The 25634-nt window shown below is 47.2% G+C and overlaps 2 protein-coding genes and 1 long non-coding RNA gene across 7 annotated transcripts in view; 2 read left to right on the top strand and 1 right to left on the bottom strand.

The window, feature by feature from the left end:
• Positions 1-3658: 3658 nt before the first annotated feature.
• LOC130197027 (uncharacterized) lies at positions 3659-5108 on the top strand. Its single transcript, XR_008832359.1, has 4 exons — positions 3659-3840; positions 4577-4612; positions 4788-4822; positions 4922-5108. It is a non-coding gene; the product is annotated as an uncharacterized LOC130197027 (long non-coding RNA).
• A 1111-nt stretch (positions 5109-6219) lies between these two features.
• Positions 6220-8790, top strand: selenom (selenoprotein M). Its single transcript, XM_056418162.1, has 5 exons — positions 6220-6401; positions 7136-7171; positions 7347-7381; positions 7481-7559; positions 8027-8790. Exons 1-5 carry the CDS (start codon positions 6306-6308, stop codon positions 8246-8248), a joined length of 468 nt encoding a protein of 155 aa, XP_056274137.1. The 5' UTR covers positions 6220-6305; the 3' UTR covers positions 8249-8790.
• Positions 8791-8909: 119 nt separating this feature from the next.
• The window catches only part of smtnb (smoothelin b), a 46967-nt gene continuing 30242 nt past the window's right edge, over positions 8910-25634 (bottom strand). For 2 of the 5 annotated variants that reach the window (XM_056418157.1, XM_056418158.1), the window contains exons 8-20: positions 25137-25185; positions 23530-24132; positions 21566-21639; positions 15678-15848; positions 15369-15444; positions 15161-15193; positions 14269-14448; positions 13963-14025; positions 13767-13848; positions 13499-13675; positions 13289-13406; positions 13009-13160; positions 8910-10554 (exon numbers count right to left, since the gene is read on the bottom strand). In XM_056418157.1, the coding sequence (XP_056274132.1) occupies positions 10380-10554; positions 13009-13160; positions 13289-13406; positions 13499-13675; positions 13767-13848; positions 13963-14025; positions 14269-14448; positions 15161-15193; positions 15369-15444; positions 15678-15848; positions 21566-21639; positions 23530-24132; positions 25137-25185 (1953 nt within the window). In that variant the 3' untranslated portion in view covers positions 8910-10379. Of the gene's footprint in view, positions 10555-11462; positions 11641-13008; positions 13161-13288; positions 13407-13498; positions 13676-13766; positions 13849-13962; positions 14026-14268; positions 14449-15160; positions 15194-15368; positions 15445-15677; positions 15849-21565; positions 21640-23529; positions 24133-25136; positions 25186-25634 lie in introns of all 5 variants that reach the window. The other 3 variants (XM_056418159.1, XM_056418161.1, XM_056418160.1) reach the window with 3 other exon arrangements.

The raw sequence follows: 25634 nt of genomic DNA on the forward strand, positions 1-25634 counted from the left end.
GCTGGTCTAAGCGTCGACTCTTTTGGCTTCTTACTCTGCCGCCACTTCACTTCAGTTTGTCAACCCCAGTGAATTATTCTGTCTTTTAATAATCCATGCTCTCTCTTTTAATATAGAGATGATCACATTTTTTTTCATGACAATTTTCCGATTTGCGTGTGGAAAAAAAGGCCAAAACAACTTTGTTGTTCTTTATATGTTCTTTATACACTACATATAAACACAAGGGAATGAATTAGGGCTGTGAAACGATTACAATTTTTAATCAGGTTAATCACAGGTTTCTGTGGATTAATCATGATTAATCCCATATATACATTCAGGGTTTTTCCTGGGTCAAAATGGGTCTTCGGTGCTCCCAAATTTTTTTGGGGCGCGTTGCGCGCGCACCATCTGTTCGTTAAGTGAGTGATCAGCAGCTGGCCGCTCGGTCCATTCGCGCACCTCACAGTTGCGTATTGATCAGACAAGAAGACACGCTTATCAACTCCAGTGTCTCCCCTACTATTATAACAGGTGGAAATCTCCACCCGTCACCCTGTAATTTTCGTCTAATATATATATATAATTAGTGTATTGTAGCGACCCTGTGAAGTAGCTGTCAATCAGTGTGGCACCGTGCGTGCTGGTCGAGGTGGCGGGCCTGTGATTGGCGGAGTAGAGGGGAGGCGGGGTTCACCTGTTGGAAAAAGGGAAGTTAAGGTTGGTTGACGGAAACTGTGGTTGTTGACGTTGGAGCTGCTGAGCTGAGAGAAGCACGCTGTCGGTGGATGCTCAATAAAGAAGGAGTCATAACGTCGTCCCGTCTCCGTGTCATCAGTCCATAACGTCCGAGACGTTACAGTATTTTTGTAGACACTTACTTACAAAATGCAATAAGATAGTGCTGTACGTTACTGCTGTACTATATTTAATATTGTTTTGCTACTACTGCGTTTCACTTCGTAATCCATTACACTTATATACCATGATATTGTAACGTCTCGGACGTTATGGCACTGATGACACGGAGACGGGACGGTGCCACACTGTGATTGACAGCCACTTCACAGGGTCGCTACAATATGTATAATGTACCCGCCTTTCTTTAATAATAATTTTTTTTATTTTTATATATCTATCTATATATAGATATATATATATATATAATTTATTGTTTTACCATGTCATACTGTTATACCGCCATGAAATTCATCTGCTGGCAACTACATTCATCTGCTGGCAACTACTGGCAAGTGCCACTGAGTGCCAGCGTCGTTAGGGGGATCTCGCCCCTACTGCACTAGTGCGCACGCCGGCATCCGAGCTCTGCGGCGCGCGAGACGGAGATCGGAGTCGTGTTAACGCGACACGTAGAGACAGAATGACATGCTGCTGGAGAGATGACCAACAACAGACGGATTGGAAGCTCATTCTGCGCATGCGTTAAAAAAACAAAACTAGTTAAACCTGTAATTGAATTAACTGAGTTAACGCGTTATTTTTCACAGCACTAGAATGAATACAAAGAAGTTATCCAAAACCTACAAGATACACACGCGTGTGTGTGTAATATATATATACAGGACTGTCTCAGAAAATTAGAATATTGTGATGAAGTTCTTTATTTTCTGTAATGCAATTAAAAAAACAAAAATGTCATGCATTCTGGATTCATTACAAATCAACTGAAATATTGCAAGCCTTTTATTCTTTTAATATTGCTGATTATGGCTTACAGCTTAAGAAAACTCAAATATCCTATCTCTAAATATTAGAATATCATGAAAAAGTATACTAGTAGGGTATTAAACAAATCACTTGAATTGTCTAATTAACTCGAAACACCTGCAAGGGTTTCCTGAGCCTTGACAAACACTCAGCTGTTATAAATCTTATTTTTTACTTGGTCTGAGGAAATATTAAAATTTTATGAGCTAGGATTTTAGAGTTTTCTTAAGCTGTAAGCCATAATCAGCAATATTAAAAGAATAAAAGGCTTGCAATATTTCAGTTGATTTGTAATGAATCCAGAATGCATGACATTTTTGTTTTTTTAATTGCATTACAGAAAATAAAGAACTTTATCACAATATTCTAATTTTCTGAGACAGTCCTGTATGTATGTATCAGTGGCGGGCCGTGCATTTTCTACCTAGGCCTTCAATGCCGTCTTACTACAGCTGAACAACCTAATGTAAGATTAGTTCACCATGTATTTATGTATGTACATGTGTATATTTGAGCCACCAACGTGTGTGGCTGCGTGCGCGGCAACATTTTGGTCACCCCCGACAAAATCTCACTCCAAGGTTTTTTGAAAAGTTGGCAGCTCTGTGTTTAGGCCAGCAGAGAAGGCCTTGCTGGCCCTGACGGCCCACCACTGGTATGTATACAGGCACGTGTCATGCTATCCTTGTGCCACATTGTTTGATGTGGTATGTTTCTCTTTGTTTTGTCTGTTCCAGTTTTACCAAGATCGATCTTGTATGAGCATTGCAGAGGGTGAAACGAGTAAATGAGGAGGGGAAGAGTAGACTAACCAAGAGTGAGGTCATGCCCGGAAATATCAGACTGAGGCTTTATACGTTTTTACAGAGGTTTAATATTTCCCAGCATTTTCCCGCATTTCCCAAGCGGTCGAGGTTAGTAAAGTTCCTTATTATATGGCATTTTTCGCTCCTATTATTTTGTAAAGAAAAACAAATTGTAATGTTAATAGAAAAAATGTCATTGAGTTCAGCTCTCATGTCTTCTCACAACACAATGTGTTTCAGGTGTTGCTATAGCAACCAATTACTTAACTTCAAGTTACAGTGATCAATAGAAAAATCATTTTGCCGATGGGTGCCCTTTTTTTTGGTTTGAGCACCTGCCCACAAAATGTCGTCCTATAATACACACTATTATTGAAACTGTTGAAGATTGAGTTGTTGCATTACACAGAAATGTTGACATTGGAATTCAGTGTTCAACCGCTGTTTATGTATCTGACATGATATAGATTTAAATCTGATCATGTATGCCTGAGCAATGTTCATCAATGGCATCATTAACACACACACACACACACACACACACACACACACACACACACACACACACACACACACACACACACACACACACACACACACACACACACACACACACACACACACACACTCAGGCCCTCTTCGTTTCAGGGCAAACTAATATGTGGAATTGATCTGCTCCCATACAACGCACACACAGCATATTTTATTTTTCCAATTGCAAAGGGTTCGGCTAATGCACGGATGAAGCTTGCAGGGTTCAGTACCTCCCGTAAGGTTAAGAACCACTGCTCTAGACTGTCTCATACTCTCATTAATCAATTTGCCATATTCACCCCGACATGTAGAGGCTATTTATTATAACACTTCAATAGTTATCATCATTGCGAATTCTTTTTAGGTGCTTCCTTATATTTGCGAGGATCCCATATACTGCAGATCAAACTAATGGGACTAACTGTATCTTGGTGGGGATCTCGCAGATAACCAATGAGCGCCCTCTCCCTCCCTCTCTCTCTCTCTCTCTCCGCTCTCTCTCTCTCCTCTCTCTGCTCTCTCTCTCCCCCTCCTCTCTCTCTCTCTCTCTCTCTCTCTCTCGACGTGGCAAGAGGTCTGGACGTGACATAGCAGTGCACACCGTCTCTCCTCCTCCTCCTCCTCCTCCTCCTCCTCCTCCTCCTCCTCCTCCTCCTCCTCCTCCTCGCGTTCCCGACCTGACCCAGCAGCAACCATGTGGCTGGTGGTGCTGGCCAGCCTTCTTCACTGCGCCTCGGGTTCCGACGTGGATCTGAAGAAACTGGACGGGCTGGCGAAAGCGAGAGTGGAGGTACAGTAACCCGGCGGCTCCACGCGAGGGGAGGGTCGTGTTTACTACAGTGGCCGAGGCTGGGAGTTCGTCTTCGATTTGGTGAAATGTGTGAATAGATGCGTTACGGTCCTGAAATGCCCGTGACGAGCGCATGCGTGAGTGATTCTTCCGGGAGGATATGACCCGCGCAGCCGTGTGAGGCTACAGCTCCATTACGCGCAGGCTGGAGACACATGTATTCATTTAATCACGATTCTTCATGTGGTAGCAGTGACGTAGGGTCGCTGTAAGCGAGCCTAGAGTGGACTGAGGGCGTGTACGCTGGAGGTCCGATTCCTGCACAAAAGTTTGTGAAACTCGACACCTCTAATTGTGGGAAAGCATGCACCGCTCCCCCAGGGGGGGTCATCAAATCCGCAGCCTGCCAGCATCCCCAAAGAAAAAAACATGTTGTTATCCGTTGCTATTGTTGGGTTAGTTACACACACCTGCTGCTCTGATACCTGCAGAGCAGATTCTATTTACCAAAATGGGTGATGAAGCCATCTAAATCTGGGCCCTCGAAGCTACGCTGCAATGCTACCAGAACCTCAGAGAGGCTTTCACAAGGAAACTAACTCCAACATTTCTTCCACCTCCAAAAGGAACATATGCATTCAGATACATTTCAGTGAAGTCAGGTGATGTCCCAGGTCCAAAGTATTGGGAGCTGCTTGTCACCGTGTCCTGTATCTGATGTTCTGTCTCCTTCCAGACGTGTGGTGGATGACAGCTGAACAGGCTCAGGGAGGTAAGTTACCTGTCATGTGATCAACACGTAAGACAACACACAGACTGAGGCCTCGTCCCTGCTTTAGAGAGACACATTGTGTGCATCACATATTGAGTTTCACCTAATCTGACCACGGATCTGTCACCGAAACCATCTCTGAGTGAAAAACATGAATCCCCACCTCTGTCCCCAGGTCAAGGCCTTTGTGGTCCAGGACATTCCTCTTTAGTATCCTTTGACTCAAGTTCACTGCCGTCACTCGTTCGTATGTCTGTTTGTGAATTGAACACTGTGATAACTTCAGGACGCCAGCCTTGACTCCCTCAGCCACAACCTGGTGATGAAGCACATGCCTGGGGCCGACCCTGAGCTTGTCCTCCTGAACCACTATTATGAAGAGCTGGATGTAAGTCTTTGTTCTGCGACATATTTATATTTGCACTGTACTTATTTGACAATCTATTAAAGTCTCTATATGTACACTTTAAATGTGATTATAGCATCTATAATACAATATGTGACAATTATAAACGTTTTACAGAGGTTTAATATTTCCCAGCATTTTCCCGCATTTCCCAAGCGGTCGAGGTTAGTAAAGTTCCTTATTATATGGCATTTTTCGCCTCCTATTATTTTGTAAAGAAAAACAAATTGTAATTAATAGAAAAATGTCATTGAGTTCAGCTCTCATGTCTTCTCACAACACAATGTGTTTCAGTTGCTATAGCAACCAATTACTTAACTTCAAGTTACAGTGATCAATAGAAAATCATTTTGCCGATGGGTGCCCTTTTTGGTTTGAGCACCTGCCCACAAAATGTCGTCCTATAATACACACTATTATTGAAACTGTTGAAGATTGAGTTGTTGCATTACACAGAAATGTTGACATTGAATTCAGTGTTCAACCGCTGTTTATGTATCTGACATGATATAGATTTAAATCTGATCATGTATGCCTGAGCAATGTTCATCAATGGCATCGTACACACACACACACACACACACACACACACACACACACACACACACACACACACACACACACACACACACACACACACACACACACACACACACACACTCAGGCCCTCTTCGTTTCAGGGCAAACTAATATGTGGAATTGATCTGCTCCCATACAACGCACACACAGCATATTTTATTTTTCCAATTGCAAAGGGTTCGGCTAATGCACGGATGAAGCTTGCAGGGTTCAGTACCTCCCGTAAGGTTAAGAACCACTGCTCTAGACTGTCTCATACTCTCATTAATCAATTTGCCATATTCACCCCGACATGTAGAGGCTATTTATTATAACACTTCAATAGTTATCATCATTGCGAATTCTTTTTAGGTGCTTCCTTATATTTGCGAGGATCCCATATACTGCAGATCAAACTAATGGGACTAACTGTATCTTGGTGGGGATCTCGCAGATAACCAATGAGCGCCCTCTCCCTCCCTCTCTCTCTCTCTCCCTCTCTCTCCCCCTCTCTCTCTCTCTCCCTCTCTCTGTGTGTCTCCCTCTCTCTCTCTCCCTCCCTCCTCTCTCTCTCTCTCTCTCTCTCTCTCGACGTGGCAAGAGGTCTGGACGTGACATAGCAGTGCACACCGTCTCTCCTCCTCCTCCTCCTCCTCCTCCTCCTCCTCCTCCTCCTCCTCCTCCTCCTCCTCCTCCTCCTCGCGTTCCCGACCTGACCCAGCAGCAACCATGTGGCTGGTGGTGCTGGCCAGCCTTCTTCACTGCGCCTCGGGTTCCGACGTGGATCTGAAGAAACTGGACGGGCTGGCGAAAGCGAGAGTGGAGGTACAGTAACCCGGCGGCTCCACGCGAGGGGAGGGTCGTGTTTACTACAGTGGCCGAGGCTGGGAGTTCGTCTTCGATTTGGTGAAATGTGTGAATAGATGCGTTACGGTCCTGAAATGCCCGTGACGAGCGCATGCGTGAGTGATTCTTCCGGGAGGATATGACCCGCGCAGCCGTGTGAGGCTACAGCTCCATTACGCGCAGGCTGGAGACACATGTATTCATTTAATCACGATTCTTCATGGTAGCAGTGACGTAGGGTCGCTGTAAGCGAGCCTAGAGTGGACTGAGGGCGTGTACGCTGGAGGTCCGATTCCTGCACAAAAGTTTGTGAAACTCGACACCTCTAATTGTGGGAAAGCATGCACCGCTCCCCCAGGGGGGGTCATCAAATCCGCAGCCTGCCAGCATCCCCAAAGAAAAAAACATGTTGTTATCCGTTGCTATTGTTGGGTTAGTTACACACACCTGCTGCTCTGATACCTGCAGAGCAGATTCTATTTACCAAAATGGGTGATGAAGCCATCTAAATCTGGGCCCTCGAAGCTACGCTGCAATGCTACCAGAACCTCAGAGAGGCTTTCACAAGGAAACTAACTCCAACATTTCTTCCACCTCCAAAAGGAACATATGCATTCAGATACATTTCAGTGAAGTCAGGTGATGTCCCAGGTCCAAAGTATTGGGAGCTGCTTGTCACCGTGTCCTGTATCTGATGTTCTGTCTCCTTCCAGACGTGTGGTGGATGACAGCTGAACAGGCTCAGGGAGGTAAGTTACCTGTCATGTGATCAACACGTAAGACAACACACAGACTGAGGCCTCGTCCCTGCTTTAGAGAGACACATTGTGTGCATCACATATTGAGTTTCACCTAATCTGACCACGGATCTGTCACCGAAACCATCTCTGAGTGAAAAACATGAATCCCCACCTCTGTCCCCAGGTCAAGGCCTTTGTGGTCCAGGACATTCCTCTTTAGTATCCTTTGACTCAAGTTCACTGCCGTCACTCGTTCGTATGTCTGTTTGTGAATTGAACACTGTGATAACTTCAGGACGCCAGCCTTGACTCCCTCAGCCACAACCTGGTGATGAAGCACATGCCTGGGGCCGACCCTGAGCTTGTCCTCCTGAACCACTATTATGAAGAGCTGGATGTAAGTCTTTGTTCTGCGACATATTTATATTTGCACTGTACTTATTTGACAATCTATTAAAGTCTCTATATGTACACTTTAAATGTGATTATAGCATCTATAATACAATATGTGACAATTATGTCAATCTGTTTGTTTCAGCCCATTCATTCCCCTCAGAATTGTGTGTGTGTGTGGGGGGGGGGTCTTTCTGCACCAATTGTTGTAGTACATTCTAAATTCCTACACAGGAGCATTAAGCACATTTTAAACTGATATTATTCCCCATAAATGTTGCACTTGTGAAATTAAGACAAAGGTATACTTTATAGCCACGTTGTTGGTTTATTTTTGGACACTTGGGGGTAGAATTGACACCAGCCGTAAACCCACAACTGACCTCACCTCTTAAAGCTGTTGCGTGTCGGTACCTGCTGTCCAGTAACAGGTCACTGACGGAAAAGTACATGCGTGTCTTCGCTCCACAGCGGATCGACCTGTCTGACATGAGTCGCTCTGAGATCAACGCGCTGCTCGGCGAGCTCGGCTTCTACAAGAAGACTGAACCCGAGGACGAGGTGCCGGAGGAGTTTCGCTTCTCTCCGGCCAAAGACAGCCCGTTTAAAGACGAGCCGCCCCACAAGTCCTCCGTTGCCCCGGACAACGGCTCCTCAGAGCCCAACGCGGGAGACGAGCACACTGACCTTTAACCCGTCGGAGTGGAAAGAAAGAATCTCACAGCACCACTAAGCCCGATAGCTGCACCACGACCAGCGGGTTCATGTAGATGTAGAAATGCTTGTCATAAAAATAACAATAAGACCAACATATCTGTGGGCCTTTGGGCAAGGCACTAGCACAGCATCGTCAAAAAGCCTTTACAAAGGACCAGTCTTTTGTACATATTGTTCTTGCCGTTTATTCTTAATTTAGCAGCGATAAAAACCCAACGAGCTGCTATGCGAGTGCTTTTCTACTCTCTACACAAAGACTGGAAGTGTGTATGTTTTATTTAGTTTGTTGGTCCCTCATTTGTCAAATGTCTTCAGAATCTTTGCCTCACTTGAGTTCCCCTTGCGTGTGTGATTGGTTCCTACCTACTGTGAACCCCAATGACGCTTCAGGCTGAAAACTGTCCGTCTGGCCTGAGGCTGATGCTCCATGTTCTGGTGGGTTTAACTGACGCACACAAGAGGATTGAAGTGGAGGAAAATAATAAAATATTTAAAAGAATAAAATCTAATCTCCTGTCTTTGCTGCGTTCAATGTCGTCTGTTCCCTTTAAAGTGGAGATACAGATTTGTAGGTTCCGTATCGTATGAATGAAAGCATGTTCAACAGTCGGACAATTAAAAACAACCAAAACAAACATTCATTTCTCCAATTGGTTTATTTTCAATTCACATTTAACTGTGTGGCACAGAAACATGACATTATAATGTGTTTGCACTCTTATTTACACCACTCACTGCTCTGTGGAAGGTATTGCTTTTTTTTCAATTGGCAGTGTTGGAATAATACTAAAATAATTTCTCTAACTCTACTTAAAAAGAGCTTTCAGAAATAACTTTCATCAAGCTTATTCAGCTCTAAAAATCATCAGAATTTCAACATCTTCTCAGAGGAATCTTACATTTTACAAGAGGAATAGAAATCTTAATTAAAAAATATTTCATTAGCTTCATGTTGTAAAATATACAATTGGCGTTTATGTTGACTCATGATTCCTCACGTCTAAATAGAGAGCCGGCGTTCATCAACTTGTCCAAAGCGTGACCAAAATTAGTTTCACACGACAAGGTGCCATCTTGAGCTGATCGACACACTTTAAACAAAACCTTTAAAAGCACAATATACACACCAACAAAATAAAAAATGATATTTCCAAAAAGAATCTACTCTCATAAATAAAGAGCCCTCTAACAGAGCGGTGTGTGAGTGGGTTTGGCGAGGCATGTCAGCGAGGCGGCAGCACTGATGGACACTTCTCTTTTGTACATATGCCGTCAGTCAGGCTGTCCGACGTCAGGCTCCCCTCCTCGTTTCCTCTCTGCCCGAGTGAAGAATCTTCCCTGTTAGGATAGTGTGGCGGTGCAGTGGTGCCGTGACACAGGGGGCAGAAACATGCTCTCAGTAGCACAGAGTTCAGAAAGGTGAGATTATTCACAACAACTGAACAATGAAGAAAGAACATCTCGATGATAATGTATTAAATAGTGATATGAAAATTGTTTACATCAACATGAGAATAGTAATAACTTAGCTCAAATCATTCAAGCAGCCAAAATGTTGTAAAAGTTCCAAAGTACCGAAATGAAGACCAAACCCAGCGTCACGTGGTTGTTCCTCTTCTGTGGAGGTACCAACGAGGACGGCTAATTGCAAAGGTCGAGCGAGGGAGATGCAGGTATAAATAAGTGTAAAAAGGGAAATACTATAAAAGATATTTCTCTTTTCTGTCTTGAAGGTTTTTTAGTACACAAGTGTAGCGACACGGCGACCACATGTTAAATACGACCTTGTACAAAACTAGACACAAAAACAAGATGTGACAAAAAGGTAGTCTTAGAAAAACTTTGGCGCTTTCGTGCTGGAAGTGGACTTAGCGTTAATGAAATATCGAATACACATCACCACTGTCAACAAAGATAATAAGCAAAATGACACACACACGCACACACACACACACACAATCCCCATCTTGTCCATCAGAGATGAGCGACTCTGTGACGCAGCCGGTCACAGTGGACGTGGTCGTCAGGTAAGGATGGAGCTTGGGGGGGGGGTCAGGGCCTGTGAAGGGGAGGGGTTTGGGGATGGCGCCGCGTCTGGGCTGCACACTCACTGAGCACAGGTCGGAGGACAGAGGTCACACGGCCGACCCATGGACATCTCGTATCTGCGCAGGTGGTTGACCAGAGACTGCACGTAGGTGAAGACGCATTTGGAGTCGGGTTTCTTCCCCATGATCATCATGTCCTCCACTTCCAGTAAAGGCATGCAGTTGGCGTAGGTCCTGAGGAACAGCATACAAGAGACGGCATGTGTGAGCCAGAGGATGGACAGAGAGGAGGACGTTAATGATTACTCATATCAAGGCTCGGGTGCTTTCTCAAGATCATTAACCAAACTCACACTTCAGCACCGACACACTCAGGCCATTCTTTATTCTTTGCTATCCTCTTTTGTCTCTGTTTTCTTTCACACACTGTGGAGAAATCCCTTCATAAGCTCTTTATAAATAAACTTTAGTAATGCAGGTTGTTTCCATCGACCCTCGGAGGAACAAAGCGCTCCCCTGTGAGCAATGCAGGGATCGGCCACAGGGCGGCAGCCTATCTACACGCAGCGTGACCTCGCTGAGCCGCCACACACAAACAGAGGAGCAACAGCAGGAAGGTAAATCTCTTGGATGAGAAAATAAATGTCAACACCATAAATTTGGTTTAGTTATTTAAGGAACTGTAGACACGGGATCATCCTGCTCTTTACGATCACCAAAGACATTTAAAGGCTTTACAAGCACAAACACTAATAAATTAACGCTTGATAAAACATCAGCGGGCAACCCGGCCTTCCCGGCCTTCCCGTTCTCAACTTCCCTGTTTGAAACATGGAGATACAGCCGTTCCTTTTAAAGTGTGGCGCTGCAGATGGTCCTGGCTCTCTGCCTGGGCCATAGTCTGACTGTGCAGAAATGCACACATGGACACACACAAACACACACACCATGTTTGGTACTTTGGACCTCGGTAGCTTCATTAACACGAAGGATCAAATATCCAAAGTGGCCAATAAAGGAGTTTTCTGAACCATCATGTTGGATGTAAATCCTAACAGCTGCTTACATCTCACACACACACACACACACACACCTCCCAGAGCCAAAGTGCGGTTCCTTCATAGGTGTGCCCCCTCTCTCACCATGGGTTCAGTTTTAGTCGGGGTGCGACTCTAGGAGGAGTGTTTGGTCTTAACCAGGCCCTTCGTCACCAGACCCCTGTAGAACTCCTGCAGGTATGTATACACACACTTCCAATCCGGCTCGCGCATCTTCACCATGTCGTCCACATCCAACAGCTGGGGACAGTCCACTAGTTTCCTGTACCCGGACCCAGCAGGTGGGGGGGGGGGAAGGGAAGGCAGACCCAAAAAGACAGAAACAAAAAAGAAGAGAGAGAGAGAGAACAGGACAGAGGACAAAGTGTGGGAAAGAGAGGACGGAGGGTGGAAAAAAAACAGATAAAGCCGTGAGCAGCCAAACCAAAAAGATTCAGGGTGAAAAGACAGAGGGAGAGAACAATAACATTACATTCTGTGTGTTCACAAATATATCCATGAGTTGACATGCTTCATGAACGTCATGATACGTACAGTATGTGGCACACACACACACACACACACAAGACAAAACAAAAAGTCAAATGAGCGCACGGTGATGCTCATTTAGCCTTTTTGTTTGTTGTGGGTTTTTTCGGTGCAACTTTTGACCATTTCAATACAACAGAGTCCAGAAACATAAAACACAATGAAAAACACAAAGATTCTGCAAACAACAACACAAACGACACAACCTAATGGTGAATCTAAAAACACACCGGTGCACAGGAGTGTGTGTGACAGTGTGTGTGTGTGTTGGGATTCCAGATAACAGCAAACTGCTGGAGGTGCCCGGGGGAGTGAGAGGAGTGCAACACAGAGGTGAACAGACGGGGCTGTGGGTGGCTGACAGCCCAGTGTTGAGAGCATCAATAACATCAGCATCAGCATGGACATGATCCTACTGGGAGCATGTGAGCACACACACATACATACATGTGGGTGAGGGGGCGGGGGGGCATCACAAGTGAGAACGGTGTAACACAAGAGAGAGGGAGGGAGATTAGAAGTAAAAGAGAGCTCTCCGATTGTTTAACCTGGCGTCTGTTTGGGGACGCTTTGCTCATGGGCCTCTGGCTCAGAGCAGATGGAGGGTGTCACAGCGGTTACTCATCGCAGAGGACAAACGGAGAGTGGAGGTTTAGAGGTGGAGGAATGAAAGTGGAAGCCTCGAGGTGGTTCGCTACACCTGGGAGAGACGGGGGACGTTAGCACCGGGACATCAGGAGAGCAGCTGCCAGGTGTTGTCGGCACAGAGCAACACGGAACACAAACTAGAGGTGGACGTTGACAGAGAAACGAGAGGATGTGAAGTATCGGTTTGATGCACCGAATGGGACGCGTGTTGCTTCGATTGTTCGACGTCTACGTCTCTGAGCTCCAGAGGGACGGTCAGCCTGAAGGAGCTTCTTCTGTTGATTTCTCTAACAAGCGTCACACAAACAACAACGTTTCACTGCAGTCGATGTGGCTTCTCCAACAGAGTCGGTTGCCGCTCTCACGTTGCAGCCGAAACGTACCGACAAGAAGCGCCCCGGTGCGGTGAGTGGACTTGTTACTGGGACCAGCGGGTTGTTCCGTGCGTACTCACTCTGCATTGCTGAAGGCCACCTCAAAGTTCTGCCTGCGGTTGCCGGGGCTCAGGGAGTCGTAGTCAAAGGATTCAGGGAAGAAATTGTGCACCAGGGCACAAAACGCCATGCCGTTACTCCAGCTGGACGAGAAATTCTGAATATCCACGTGCTGCGGGAGAAGACACACAGAGTAGCCACGGAAGCATCGACAGAGACGTCATGGAAACGTTATCGTCTCGTACCTCAACGGGTTCGAACACCAGCGATGAGCACCAAACGCGGGGCTGCTCGGCTCACCTCGTACGAGCGGGTCTTGGCGCGGCACCAGTCCAGCAGCATCTGCTTGATGGAGCTGGCGTTGGGCACCCCGAAGCTGGTGGAACGCTGGACCTTGGTTACCGCCTGATTTCCAGGGCTGAAAGAAAAATCCGGCTGGTCTTAATATTTACTTCCTTCAACCGGCTCCTTTTCTGTCTTTGGTCGCAATGCCTCCCCGTTCATCCTTACCCGCCTCCCTCCTTCTCCAGCTTCTCAATCATGGCTTTGCGGGCCTGCAGGGACGAGGTCTTCGGCATCGTCTGAGCCCTCATCAGCTCCTTGCGCCTCTCCGCCTGCCTTCGCTCCATGGCGGCCAAAGCGCCGCCGCCGCCGCCGGACGATGTGTCGTCCTCGCGGTCAAACACGCTGAGGCCGGGACACGCACAGCGAGTTAATGTGGGAACGTGCGGTCGTATTATACTGAGTGTATTAACTCCACTCGCGTCTGGGGACCCACCTGCCCACTTTCTTGCTCGTGTTGGAGGAGGACGATGACGTGGAAGAGCTGTAGCTGTACGATTTGGACTGGACAGTCCCTCCTGAGAAATCATTAAAAAAAACACGCAGACATAAGAATGACATTCCTGAAATGACTAATAACGATACAGCATTGTAAGATCTCCAGAGAGCAAAACAACGAAGTCGTGACTCACTGTCGGTTTTCTGCACATAACTGGCCTCGACGACGGTGCTGCGTGTTGATTTGCTCCCATCGTCTGAAACCACAAACACACTTTACATCCCAAACATATTGCACATATCCATGCCATGACTTTCAGTTTACTTTCCCCTCACTGTTATTTACTTTTACCTCCCAAGATGCATTATTTGCCTCGCAAAGGAAAATAAGAATCACTTCTTTGTTGACTTGAGAGGGTGGAAAGTTTCAGACTCAAAAGTAAGTTTCAAAGTAAGGTTCTGAAATGCACAGGAAATATAAGGAGAAAAGACCAAAGTACCAGAGGAAGCGAAGCGGTCCGTCTTGGTGACTTGGCTGAGGCTGGAGCCGTCCGCCGACTTCTCCACCTTCCGCATCACCACCTCTCCCGCTCCGACCCCAGCGTGGCCTTTCTGCGCTCGCTCGTCTCTCTGCTGCCGGAGCTCCTGCAGACGGGTCTCGCGCTCCTTTTCTCTCTGGTCTGGGTTGGCGGAGAACACAGGGGAGAAGAGAGAGGAGACGGAGAGGTGGAGAGATGATGTCAGTGGAAAGAAAGGAGGAGGAGGACAAAAGGTCCTGAACACACTGACAGCACCTCATGTGGCTGCCAGGAAGACGGATTAAAAAACAGCGCTTCCAAATTTGAGGTGATCTTTCCACAGCGCCGTAAAAATTCCCCTGAACAGACAAACACCCACAGGTGGGAGGCGGTAGCCGAGCCAAAGCTGTCAGGGAATATGCACCGCATGACCATCACAGAACAAAGAGAGCAAACGCAACCTGATGGGCTCCTGTGGCCGGCGGCGCCAGGCACAACAATGTCCAGAGTATTGGTTCCACCTGCAGTGCTTCAGCTTCTACACAAGGTGTTGGCTCTGCCTTCTGTAGAAGCAATGCCACTAATCAAGAAACGGTTCGCCGTCAGCTCGCTGCGGCAGGACGCCTGGTGACAACCGCGTGGCGAGTGCTCACTGCAAACAGAGAATACTCTAAATGTGGGCGACGTTTCAGCAACAACGATGCGGCACACTGACGTGAGCGAGAAACCACGATTCATGCACGTTAATAAAACGTCATCATCATCATCATCATCCACCTCAAACATCAGAGACCAGCTGCTGGCTGACTGGATGGTGCACACAGAGAGACACACGCAGGCAAGATCAATGCACACGGCACACCAACCCGCCTACCTATTTCCTCCTGAGTACATCCCAGCATCGTCTCTGAGTGCAGAATGGATAGAAATCATACAGAAATTGTAGGTAAATAAAAAATAAATCAGGCTTTTTTTATAATGAGGCAAACGTTGATTTGAAAGAACGCAGCGGTCATGACAGAATAATTAGAGCAGGAACCTTCATGTGGTTGAAGCAACAGATCACATTGCTCTGTTATTACCTCTCTTTCTCTTACGAAGGTCTCTCATGGCGGCACGGATCATCTTCCTCTCCTCAAAGTCTTTTGATTCATCGAGCTGTGAAACAAAGCAAGAAAACACAAACGTAAACAATGAGGTCATTGCTCACACACACACACACACACACACACACACACACACACACACACACACACACACACACACACACACACACACACACACACACACACACACACACACACACACACACACACACACACACACACACACACACACACACACACACACACACACACACACACACACACACACACAGGGGTGCTAAGTACCATTTTGTCGAGGAGCTCTTCGTCCTCGATAGCGGCCAGCTGTTCGGCGGTCAGTTTTCCGGAGCGCTCGTCAGGTTTGGCCTGAGCGGCGGCCGGGATGCGACACGCCACCTGCGCAGACGGTCCGACTGAAAACAGCGACTTGGAGGCCACTGAGGACTCCGTCTCAATCTGCACAGGACACATAACGCAGATGAGCAACAGCACAGACAGACAGACACAATGATGGTTACATGAACCTATTGTCCACAGAAGTATTTCTGTGACCTTATTTGGATATGCGTTACGGCCTCCGAGAGCTCCCGCAGAAAGAACGCCCGAACCTGGAGCTCAGGCTTTTAATTACGTTGTACACTTGTAAAACCAAGATGAAACCAGGATGAAGCTGCCAACGTTAAACACACCGCAGCATGATCGGCCTGGGAGTGTAAAGTAGGCTCCTTCTAATAATCTCTTGTAACAAGACCACCACATCCTCATTTCTTCCATCCCCGCCGCACCAGAGAGAGTGACAGTCAGCGCAGGAGAGCGAGCGCAGCCCTGCCAAGTGAACGTAGCTCATGGAGTGTGACCGACACACATAGTGTCCAGAAGATACCGAGCTGCTGCGCAGCAAAGAGTTTATGAGACAGGTACAGGCTGGAGGATTCAAACAATGCATCAGCAGATATAAACTCTGAAGAAATGGTATGTACACTGCAGAAGGAGAGAGGGAGCACCAAGAGAACAGTCATAACATGACAGGTTCTTGACGTAAACCTGGAGTATCGACCAGAAGTCCGACAGAAAGCCCCTCTTACATTTCCCTCCCATGAGGCTTCAATGAGTCCAGGTCCAGATATAGCTCCGACAGCTGGCCCCGTCCCCCCTGCCCTCCTCCCTGGGGGGCACCAGCTCTCACCAGAGAGGGACAATGCCCAGTGCAGCCACAGCGCTGTGGGATCACGGGTGGACACTGTTCTTTTAGGACCTTTCTGGACATGGAACAGACTGGACTGAGAGGCCCGTTGACCGCCCAGGAATTTTCTGCGACACGAGACATCCCAAACAAGGGTTCTGTTTCAGGCAATGAGGGCATGTGAGTGGGGTGAGAAGAGTTCCGATAACCTTAGTACTCTAGTTTAATTCAGCTCCAGGATACTTTCAGCGTCTGAGTCACGCTGACATATAAATGATCTTTTTGTTTTTCCATAATAAAATGGCTAAACTCTTTCAGGATAAAACGACTCTTTTCCCACTGCAGCCCACGGCTCCTTAATAACTACAGACGGGTCAAATGCGGAGAAGAATTTCCCCACGGGCATCAATAAAATTGTGAATTTCTGGCCCGTAAACTCACTCGTGGCCGACTGATCCACACATATCGTCAACATTGGAACTAAAGACATTCTCATTCTTCACGCGGCTCATCTGAAGTAAAAAGGTTCGCATGCTGGGAACCATTTACGGAGCGCAGTACCGTGCCGTTGGTGCAAGACATGTGAGCCATCATAGCCGGGGCGGAGAGGGAGCGGTGGGCTGCAGCGGTGGGGTGGTGGGGGACAGCTGAAGGCTCGGCATTGGGAGCAGATACGGAGTCGGAGTCCGGGGGGCACGACAAAGACTCCTGTCGCTCGTTTGACGGCGTGTCCAGAAGAGGACCAGCTGGAGTGTCCTGAGGCGCTGATGGAGAACCTTGGGGACTGTCGGGTGAAGTCCTGGCTGGAGGATCACTGCATGACGCGGTCTGGTTTGCACATGGAGTTGTAGGTGCGCTTTCTTGGCAAGGCAGTAAGGGATGCGGTCGCCCCGTGACCAGGCACAGGGCCTCCACTTGCCTCATCAGCCTTTCCTGCTGAATCCTCAGCCTCAGGTTCTCCTCCTGCAGCCTGGCGACAGCCTCGGCCAGAGGAGCCACCTGGACTCCGGCCTCCTCCAGACGGGCATCCACTCGCTTCCCGAAGGCCTGCAGGTCACAATGGATCTCCCCCACTGCACGTCGTAACGTTAATTCAAATCTCTTCTTGCAAAACGGCTCCTCTTCATCCTCTTCATCCTCGTGAGCGAGCAGATCCGCGATCACCTCCTGCAGGCCAGACTCGGCACAAACACCATCTGGACTGCCCAGCGCCTCTGGAGGCCGTGAGGCTGGGAGGAAGTCCAGGTTCACTCCAGGCATGGCCAGCTGCACTTAGTGTCACGAGTCAAAGTCCTCTTAGCTTAAATCTTCTTGTGGACACAACGTATGTTTGGGTGTAAAACCAGAGACTTCACACGGTTGTGGGCACAGGTGTGAGGGTAGAAGGCATCCAGTCGGTCCCTCTGGCTACAGAGACCTTTCAAAACAATGCACGTTGTTTATAGCCCGAGCAAATCTCCCCTCTTCACCGACCAACACCCTGACAGCCAATGAGCATGAAAGGAATCCCGTTTCCCAGGCAGCGGAAGCCCCACCCCTTAATGTCAGGTGCCGTGGACATGTCTACTGATCTCCAGCCAGTGAGTCCTGGGGCACTGGGGGAGGCGAGAGGCGGAACGCTCCCCCCTCCCTCTCAACGCCTCTCTTATTTAGAGCCGTTGTCCTTCACACCTCGATAGTCAGGTGAAGAGGCTGCAGGAGGGCTCTTGGCCCGGGTCGAGTGGAGTCACACGTTGGTGCTTCCCTCCTTATAAAATGTGTCGTGACTAATCAGTTGCTTGCCTGTGATCCGAGGCAGACCTCTAGTGGGAATAACAGTCCATGAAAGACGACGTCTCGTGCAGAGCCGTGACACCGCAGACCGGTTCTCCGCGCCTCCGGGCAGGGAGGATGCTGGGAAGGACATTATCGCCCTTCCAAGATTTGGAATCAGTCGTAATGACAGAGCACCAGGGTCCCAGCTGCTGCTCATGTGGATGCTTTAAGTGCTTCAGTGATAAATTAAGAGCTTCCCAAGAGCGCTGAAACAAGTCTGTGTGTTTACATTGTTTATAGTGGAAGATGCTAAAGTACATCTTTGAAATGCCTCCAGGTGATTTATTGGTATACTGCTGATCATGCAGAGAAATCCACTGGGACTGTAGCGCTGCAGGCAGTCTGATGAAACATGCAATACACCTGTAATTATTGAGAACATGCCAATGTCATCAGCATGAAACGGATTTTAAAATGTGCCACGTGGAGAAGAATCTGTCAAAAGAGCAGCAGCGGTCTCTCCTGGGATTTAGAGGTAAGCAAAACAGTTCCCAGGAAGAATCGTGTTTCGAGGGTGAGTGAAGAGAAATGTGGGAAAACGGGTCAAAATCCAAGGAGGACATGGCTCTAGTCTCACGGTGCATCGAAGCGCCAACACGCAAAGCAGAGGAGAAAGACAACGGAGCATGATCGTGTTCACGACTTGGAATATATACATACATGCATGTATATAGATCTGCGTTTATGATTGTTATGACAGAAACTGATGTCGTAGAAATGTATCATCTTCTCACTGTTAAGTTGCGACTGGCTATTGTGAACCCTGTTGACAAAGATAATTTAGTGCAGCTTCCAACAGAGCTAAGGAACTAAGCAATGCGGATATTTAAATGTTATAAAAATGAACCAACATAGTACTGACAGAAAGAAAAAGAAACATCTCAGCTGGCTATAAAACATCATACACATTCCAGACACGGAATTCTCTCACAACTCCCCAGTTTCAGCCGAGATCTGCGACGAAGGCGTAACATCTGTGACGCGTGTGAAGTGGTCGTGCATCCATGCGTCAGAGATCAGCAGCACGATGACAATGGGGTTCATCTCCCTCCGACAGTGAGACAATCCTTCATTGATCTTGGACCGGTGCGTCCGTGATCCCGCAGCAGCACCTGACCAGTGTGACTGGCCCGTCATCGGCCCGGTAATAAAGCAAAGGCGTTATTTATATTTGCTTTCAAGGCCGGGCGCGGTGGTCGGGACAGCTGCGTTAACGTCAAGCTGCTGTCTGAAGTAAACTCATCACTGCATCTGGACTTTTCTATTAACTTTATGCTTTAATAAATACCACGGAGCAGCTCTGTCCCTTTTACTCACACTCGTCCTTCACTGTTTTACAGCGTTTCCACAGCTCAAATGTTTCTCTCCACTAACTCTCAGATGGATTGAAATTTAAAAAAGGCAAGAACTTTATGTTTTATTGGAATTTAAAAAGAGCATACCACTAAAGAAATAGGAGAGGTTGTGAGTGCTGAAGATGGACCACAGAGGAAAAGCCCAGACCACCCAAACGGATCAGACAAGAACCACTGCGGTCAATAAACAACAACCAGCAACACTAAACGGGAACAACTTGTAAAAGTCACGTTGCTCTGCCTTGATATATGCAAACTCTTCTTCGAATGAACATATACACAAATTGAATGAAACGGATACTTTGATGTGAACTCTGCCCTCACACAACCTTCCTCTCAACCAGGGAGAGTCAGAGAACAGCTGGTCTCTGGATCGATCCCCCGAGCAGCCTTCTCCCTGGTCGATGCTGACCTGATGATGTTTCTACAATCTCGTGAGCTGAGTCGCTCCGTGTCTGGGAGAGCAGGTGAAAGCAGGTGAAATATCAGCTAAATGTAGACAAGAGAGAAAGACTTCCTCATCGTCCTTCCCGTGGTTCATCATGATGAGGATGAGGATGATACATTTGTTTGAATTACCATGTATGCAAATGTTAGTGGTGCTAGCATGCCATCAGCAGGATAGTAACAATAAAAGATTAAACTAATGATTGGTGATCGTCTATAATCGATTCCGTGCTGGTGGGTTGCTTCTGGAAACAATGAGAGGTCCCGGGAGATATTAAATAAACTATTTGAAATGAAAAAAAAGGAAATTCTTCAATTGCATACAATCCTTTTCGCATCATTTTAAATAAATCATGTTGAGTAAGCACACATGCACAGACATTACCTGCATGGCGTTAGCTTGAGGTTGCATCAGACGAGTATAAACCTCGTCTCCCGCAGAATCCTTGGCCCGTTAACGCTAAATCTCCTCTCTACAAGGAAGACGGTGCTGTGCCGTCTCAGTGTGTGCCTGCCCCTGTGTTTGTGCGTCTCAACAAGGGTCTAACTGATGGCGATGGTCTCATTCTAACACCTTAAATTCACCCTGCAGCCCTGTGGAGCGTCCTCCCAACCCTAATGACCCAGCCCCTTGATCCCATAACCATGTTACAGCTGCGCTCGACACAGGGGGTGGGACACACAGCCATGAAAGAGTCAACAGGACATCACTTCTCCTCAAGCCCTCAATCCCCTGAACTCCATTCATGAGCACGCTTCCCTTCTCGGAGGAGCGATTGGTGAGACTCTGACCCCTCGCAGCCTATTAAGTTGAATCTTTAGCTTTTGGCCCCAGAAGAAAAGACGCGCTGCAGAACTTGTGTCAACATGTGTTTCGATGCAACTGGTCAGCAATCAGTGTGCATGAAGACAGACAGGTGTGATTTAGGAAACATTTCCCAGATGGATCTCAGCGGGCACGGCCAGGCCGAGAGAAAAACAAGGAATGCCCGGAGCACCTCCCTCTCCCTCTCTCTCTCTCTCCTTCACATACCCTACAAGGACAGATGTGACTGGCTACCCACTCTGTGTTTGATAAACATGGTTCTTCCCTCTCCTCCCTCCTTTTCTCACACTCTGTCCGTCTTTCACTGTCCCGGCTCACTTGCTTTTCAGGCCTTAATGGGTGATTGCTGTGACATGGACGCCGCAAGAACACGGTGGAATTCAACCGAGTCAGTTGGGAATGAAATAGTAGACGAAAACAAAGCGTTAATCTTTAATTGGAAAGAAATTGTGAATGTGGCCTTGATGTTGTCTGACCGGTTCCGTCTCCACAGAGCCTCAACGTTGTGATCTTTTCCCAGAAAAGGATTTGCAAAGGCGGACTGTACCTTAAAAGAAGATCCGGAGGAGAGGCTGGATGAGGGGATCTTGAATGGTGTCGCTCTGAGGCCAAGAGTCAACTCTGAAACAGACAATGAAGACTCAAATTAACTTGGGTTTTAGGTACTAAACCTCTTCATGCGAGTAGATATATAGTTGATAGCTATAGGTTGAGCAGGAACGGCCGCAGAGAAAGGTCCCGGTGCCCATATGCATGTGTAGGGTGGAGATGTGTGCTTGGTCTCCTGTGTTGGTGGTATCCATTCATCAGTTACATAAGCTGCCATGGTGTCATAAACAATACCGTCACGTCTCATGAGAGACAAGCGAGGAAACGTAGCTGACGCCACTTTTAATATAAACAACCCTCTATACTTGATACAGAGACAGAGACAGAGACAGAGAGAGAGAGAGAGAGAGAGACAGGTAGAGAAACCAGAGGCACAATCACAGCCTGTATTTGGAGACGGGCAGGTTTCCTAAAAAAGAAGCCAAAAACCATTAAAGCAAACCGAGCTGAAAAACCAAACTGTGTGACCCTCTTGAAGGAGCGAAGTCGGGCTGCCAGAATGTGTTGGTTGTAAGAGGTGTAATTGCACAGGTCCAGCTTGAGTCTTAAATAAACTGTTTGGGTTGGAGGTCCCGGTTGCTGCGAAGAACTGAAACTCAAGCCGTCTGGTTTGGACAGAGCGACCTCGCGGCTGTGGCAGCTCTGCTTCTGAAACGGGCTGAGATTCAAGCTATTGCCTTTCTGTTTCATGCAATTAATGAATCCCCGCTGTTACCGTCTGCACTGTCCGTGTACCGAGTGCTCAGTACGTGTACAGGAACAATGCGTTTTTACGAGACGGTCCAGCTGCTTAATATACAGGACATATTCTCTATAATCGACAATGTAGAAACTCATCCGTCTCAGCATGCCTTGTCGAACTCTTGCCGTCGTTCCGCAACACTTAGAAATGCTACACACTAATTCAAAAGTAGATTTTCAGCGTGACGTGAGGATTCACTCATTTAGATAAGCAGACACGGTTTAAAAACAGATACGTTTATGCATTATTTTCTTTTGATCCATTTCCGGGGAGCGACCATGTTTCGATCGGCTGCACAGTGACGTTCACAGATCTTCGTCTGCCATCGGCCACCGTGAGGAGAGCATGAGGAGCTGAACATGAACTGCACCATCCCTGGTTGGCTTCAGCCTCGGGACATACATTTCATTTATTTTCCCGTCTCTCTTCCAACACCTTTTCCTAGATAGCTGACAGAGAGACAGCAAACAAAAGGCGATGACGTACGACAACGGTCTCCAGCCTCATTCAGACGGAGGATCTCGCGGCGTCTATAATTGATGGTTAACTGATGACTTCGGAGTTAGTCGTGAAGTTAAGTGTAATTTTAGATTAGCGGACAGACACGATCTACAGCATGGGGGGGGGGGGGACAGAACACTGTGCTTACTCCATTGTATCGTAACAGTATTACTATTCAGCCTGAGACAGACAAGTGTTGTTTCCTTTGTCTGAACGTGCTTCTGTTGCCCGCTGACCTCACCCCTACACACTGCAGCAACTTGCTCTTTAACAATTACCCTTCAGTACAATCACGCCGTTTCATATTCAGCACGAACATCTATGCCCACTCTTCCACGCGTTCTGCTTGTCTTCATCCCACTGGTGACCGATTCCTCGGTGCCAGTCACCTCCCACACCGACTGGGATTCCACTGTGTTCTCAGGGTGGATTTTAGGAAAGACGAAGAGCTGCTAAATTAAGATTCATGCTGCCTGAAACGCAGCGGGCTGCAGATCTGTAAGCTCTACCAACTCCATAGAAAGCATTACAAAAAGGGAAATACAATAACATTTCCCCTATAAACCATTACGCCGTGAAACCAACATAGATGGGGTTCCAATCCTGAATTTACACTTTTTGTGTTGGCAGTGACTGAGCGAGAGTTAAGATGCTCCTACCTGCTCTCTGTCCCAGAGCATTCGTGGTGATGCGTGGGGCCATGTTGGTGATGGGCACGATGTTGCTCCTAGAGGAGGACGGAGAGGAGGGGGTGGTGCGCCCATCCTTGATCTCGATGGTGAGGAAGGTCTTCATGTCCGGGTCTGCCTCTCCCTGGGTGACCTGCTGTCCAGCTGCTCTCCCTGGGGTCCTGTCTTCCTTTGGGTTGCTGGAGGCATGCACATCTTCTTCAGCTGGATGCCTCGTCCCACCCATGGAGTTCTCCCATTGGTTCACTGAAGACAGAGCCTTGTTGGCCACACCCCTTGGCTGAGGTATGGCCTGACTCTGAGACGCAGCCGAGGTGTGAGATGAGGAGTCCACACGTGGCCCAGCTGGCCTGTCTCCAGATGTGCCGAGGGATGCTGCTGTATGTGTAAACAGCTCGGTGGCTCTGGAGGGATTCGTCTGGCCGCTGCTGCTGGAGGTCGTCCCGTTCCTCAGAGGAGCCTTCTTCAAAGCCGGGACATTTGGGCTCTGGCTGGGCTCTGCAAACTTGCGCATTCGATCACGTACAGAGTTGGTGCGGTTGAAATGTTCCACAACATTTTTCTTCTCAGGCGCTGTAAAGACATAACGCAGGAGGGGAGGTACATTCATAGAAAAGGATTAAATTAGACACAGAGCCTCGACCTCTTCCACCATTCCGGGTGAATTTAACACACTCTCATCATCTCCTCCTCAAAAGCCCTCCATAAATCCCATTCCGCTTCTCCTGCTCTCTCAAGGTTTCGTTCCAGTCTCTTTATTTTGCTCGACTTCACCTCCCCCGTTTCAGTTTCTATTTTTTGGATGTTACTTCCACTCATGGATATTTTTCTCATTCTCTGATCCTTAATGCTCACAGACAATGTGAAAAAAAGCTCAGGATTTGGCACAGACTCTCCAATGGAAAAAACATTCATGATTAAAGGAGACGATATTAACTGAGGTCATCCTCACAAAGAAAGATATGTTGCTCAGGTTGTAAACCACCGTTTATAGTCCGGTGGACAAAGCAAAGAGCACTGTCTGGTATAAAGAGAGAGAGAATAAGTATCTTATAACATGCCCTCTTCCCAGCACTCTCTTGTGAGTGGCTCTAAGCCGTAACACTAATGGTTGTCATTGTCTCCATACTGGAGTCCTACAAGCTATGAACCATCTGCTGTGATGTTATTACACAATATAAAATGCAATGTCCAGAAACTAAACCAAATACATTTGGGCATATAGTGATAAGAGCACATGCGTATTGCTGTAAATCATCATCATGAAAGTCATTTTCAATTCATTCACAAGTTTAAAACATTCATTTAGTCTATAACAATTAAACAGTTAGAGCCAATATTTAGAAAATATGTCTTTCTGATCAACAGTACTGACACCAACATTATTAAATAAACAATGATTCAAAAGAGAATGATGTAGTAAAGCCTCACATTTCAGAAGCTAGAAATGATGAATGTTTGGATTACTTTCTGATAAATATCTCAAAGATTATCAAAATTGACATGTGGATTGATGTTCTATTGCTTGTCACAGTTCAGGATGACGAGTAGGAGATCTAAGAGGACTCTTTTATTACCACAATCTGTTGCTTTGCCATGGATGAGGTGCAGATTGCCGTTTGTCATCTAAAAAGGGAAAACAACAAAGAAGCATGACATAACAACCAGGAGAGGAGATTAAGGGTTTACATGCACTGTGCTACTGCGATACTGAGTGGCTCCATGTTTAACAGGACAGCGACGCACATTCATGAGGGACGAGTCTCGAGGTGGCTGTGAGGAAAACCACACACCCACACAGACCTACACAAACCTAAATACAGAATCAACCGGTGGTGTTTTCATTATGTAACATTTGTGTTTGGAGTGAAGCAGTTGGCCTCTGTTCTTTTTTTGGCAGCGGGGCCATGATGGGCCCCAGAGTGTTTACATTACTCTCAGGAGATTGAGCATCAGCGTATATTGCAGCGAACAATAAAAGAAGTCCGGGGCCAGCCTCGGGTGAACACATTGAGAGGAGCGACACAATGGCGTCAGGGTGACCCGTGTGCATTTATGTGCGCTCTGCTCTGTGG

The sequence above is a fragment of the Pseudoliparis swirei genome, chromosome 7 (assembly GCF_029220125.1).
Source record: "Pseudoliparis swirei isolate HS2019 ecotype Mariana Trench chromosome 7, NWPU_hadal_v1, whole genome shotgun sequence".
Taxonomy (NCBI): Eukaryota; Metazoa; Chordata; class Actinopteri; order Perciformes; family Liparidae; genus Pseudoliparis; species Pseudoliparis swirei.